The sequence below is a fragment of the Phaethon lepturus genome, unplaced genomic scaffold (assembly GCF_000687285.1).
Source record: "Phaethon lepturus isolate BGI_N335 unplaced genomic scaffold, ASM68728v1 scaffold26832, whole genome shotgun sequence".
In the NCBI taxonomy this organism is placed as follows: Eukaryota; Metazoa; Chordata; class Aves; order Phaethontiformes; family Phaethontidae; genus Phaethon; species Phaethon lepturus.
The window spans coordinates 1-1,408 of NW_010521607.1; the positions used below are offsets into that span (position 1 = coordinate 1).

Genomic DNA, 1,408 nt, shown 5'->3' on the forward strand with positions numbered 1-1,408 from the left:
CTCCTCCCCGGGGCAGAGAGCCGGGCTGCCCTCTAGGGGGGGACACACCGTGGCCCCCCCCAGCCTGTGCCCGGGCACCGGCACTGCCCTACAGTCTGAGATGGCCCTGCTGTGTCGGGGCATCACTGCCAGCCGGGCCGGAGGAGGGGGTGGCCGGGGATGTCCAGCCCCATGGTCTTGCTGCCAAAAGAGAAAGGTCCCAGCCCTGTTCACCAGCCACAGCAGCTCATTATCACTCGGGGGGGGCTATATCTCCATGGCTAAGCCTTGGCCACCAGCAGAAGAAAGGTGACACATGTCCTTGCCCCATCAGCCGGTCCCACAGCCCATGGAGGAGCTACTGGGGGTCTGCCCGGCGAGGCTTGATGTCACGGGTCTTCATGTAGGAGAGGAGCTGCTCAGGGATCTCAGCCAGCACGTCCTTGGCCAGGCGGGCCATGCTCAGCACCTGGTTTCCTGAGTCATCCACGTAATCCCGGAACGGCACGAACTTTGAGGGAAGGAAGTTTGCAGCCTGGTTGGAAACAACTCTGCAGCTGCAGGGGTCAGCAAGGGGCTGAGCATCTCTCGCTTGTGGTGGGACTGGGCTCAATGCCAGTGTTACCTGTACGATGTCCCTCTCGGCGAAGCGTCCCCGGGAAGACACCCGCACCTCATCACCATCCAACTCCTCCATGGCTGGGGGGGGACAGCCAGTGTCACCGAGCCTCGGTGGTGTTGCCACCAGGGACGGAAACACCATCCCTTCCTCCGGGAAGGACGCCTTTGGCGTCTCAGAGGAAGGGATGGTGTTTCTTTCCCCCTTCTCTGGTGTTCCCAAGCCCCAGCTCACCCTCAAACTCAGCTGGACCCACTCCCACGATGATGATGGACATGGGCAAGGCAGAAGCCTGTGGAACAGAGGCAGGGTGGCAGCCGGGACAGCACCTGGCATGGGGTGAACTCACGGTGATGAGGGTGCACTCACAGTGACAATGGCTTCCTTGGTCTGCAGCATGTCGGAGATAACGCCGTCAGTGATGATGAGGAGGACGTGGTACTGCGAGCCGTCAGTCACCTGGGCGGCCGCCCTATGGGGACAAGGGATGTGCTCCCTCCAGCAGCCCCACTGGCGCGGACAGCCGGCCCCACTGTGGGACTGGTGGCATTTGGGGACAGCAAAGAGGACAGAGACCCCCGGTGCTCACCCAGCCACCTGGTTGATGACAGGGGCAAAGTTGGTGGGACCATAGAGCTGGACAGTGCGCAGGCTCTGGAGGTAGGACTCCAGCACGCCCTCGATACCGGCACAGCTGGGGTTGTCCGCGTTGTTGTTCTGGGAGACAGGGACAGGTGCTTGGAGGGGGACCACAGCTCCCCGTGTCCCCCCCAGCTGCGGGATGTCAGGGCAGGATGCAGCCAGTGTGGG

At 62.9% G+C, this 1,408-nt stretch overlaps 1 protein-coding gene across 1 annotated transcript in view; it reads right to left on the bottom strand.

Moving 5' to 3' along the window:
* Nucleotides 1-92: 92 nt before the first annotated feature.
* The window catches only part of CPNE9 (copine family member IX), a gene marked incomplete at both ends in the record, with an annotated part of 5,438 nt that continues 4,122 nt past the window's right edge, over nt 93-1,408 (bottom strand). Inside the window, 6 exon segments of the mRNA XM_010281586.1 lie at nt 93-151; nt 357-490; nt 605-678; nt 833-890; nt 968-1,070; nt 1,188-1,315. Coding sequence (XP_010279888.1) covers nt 93-151; nt 357-490; nt 605-678; nt 833-890; nt 968-1,070; nt 1,188-1,315 — 556 coding nt within the window.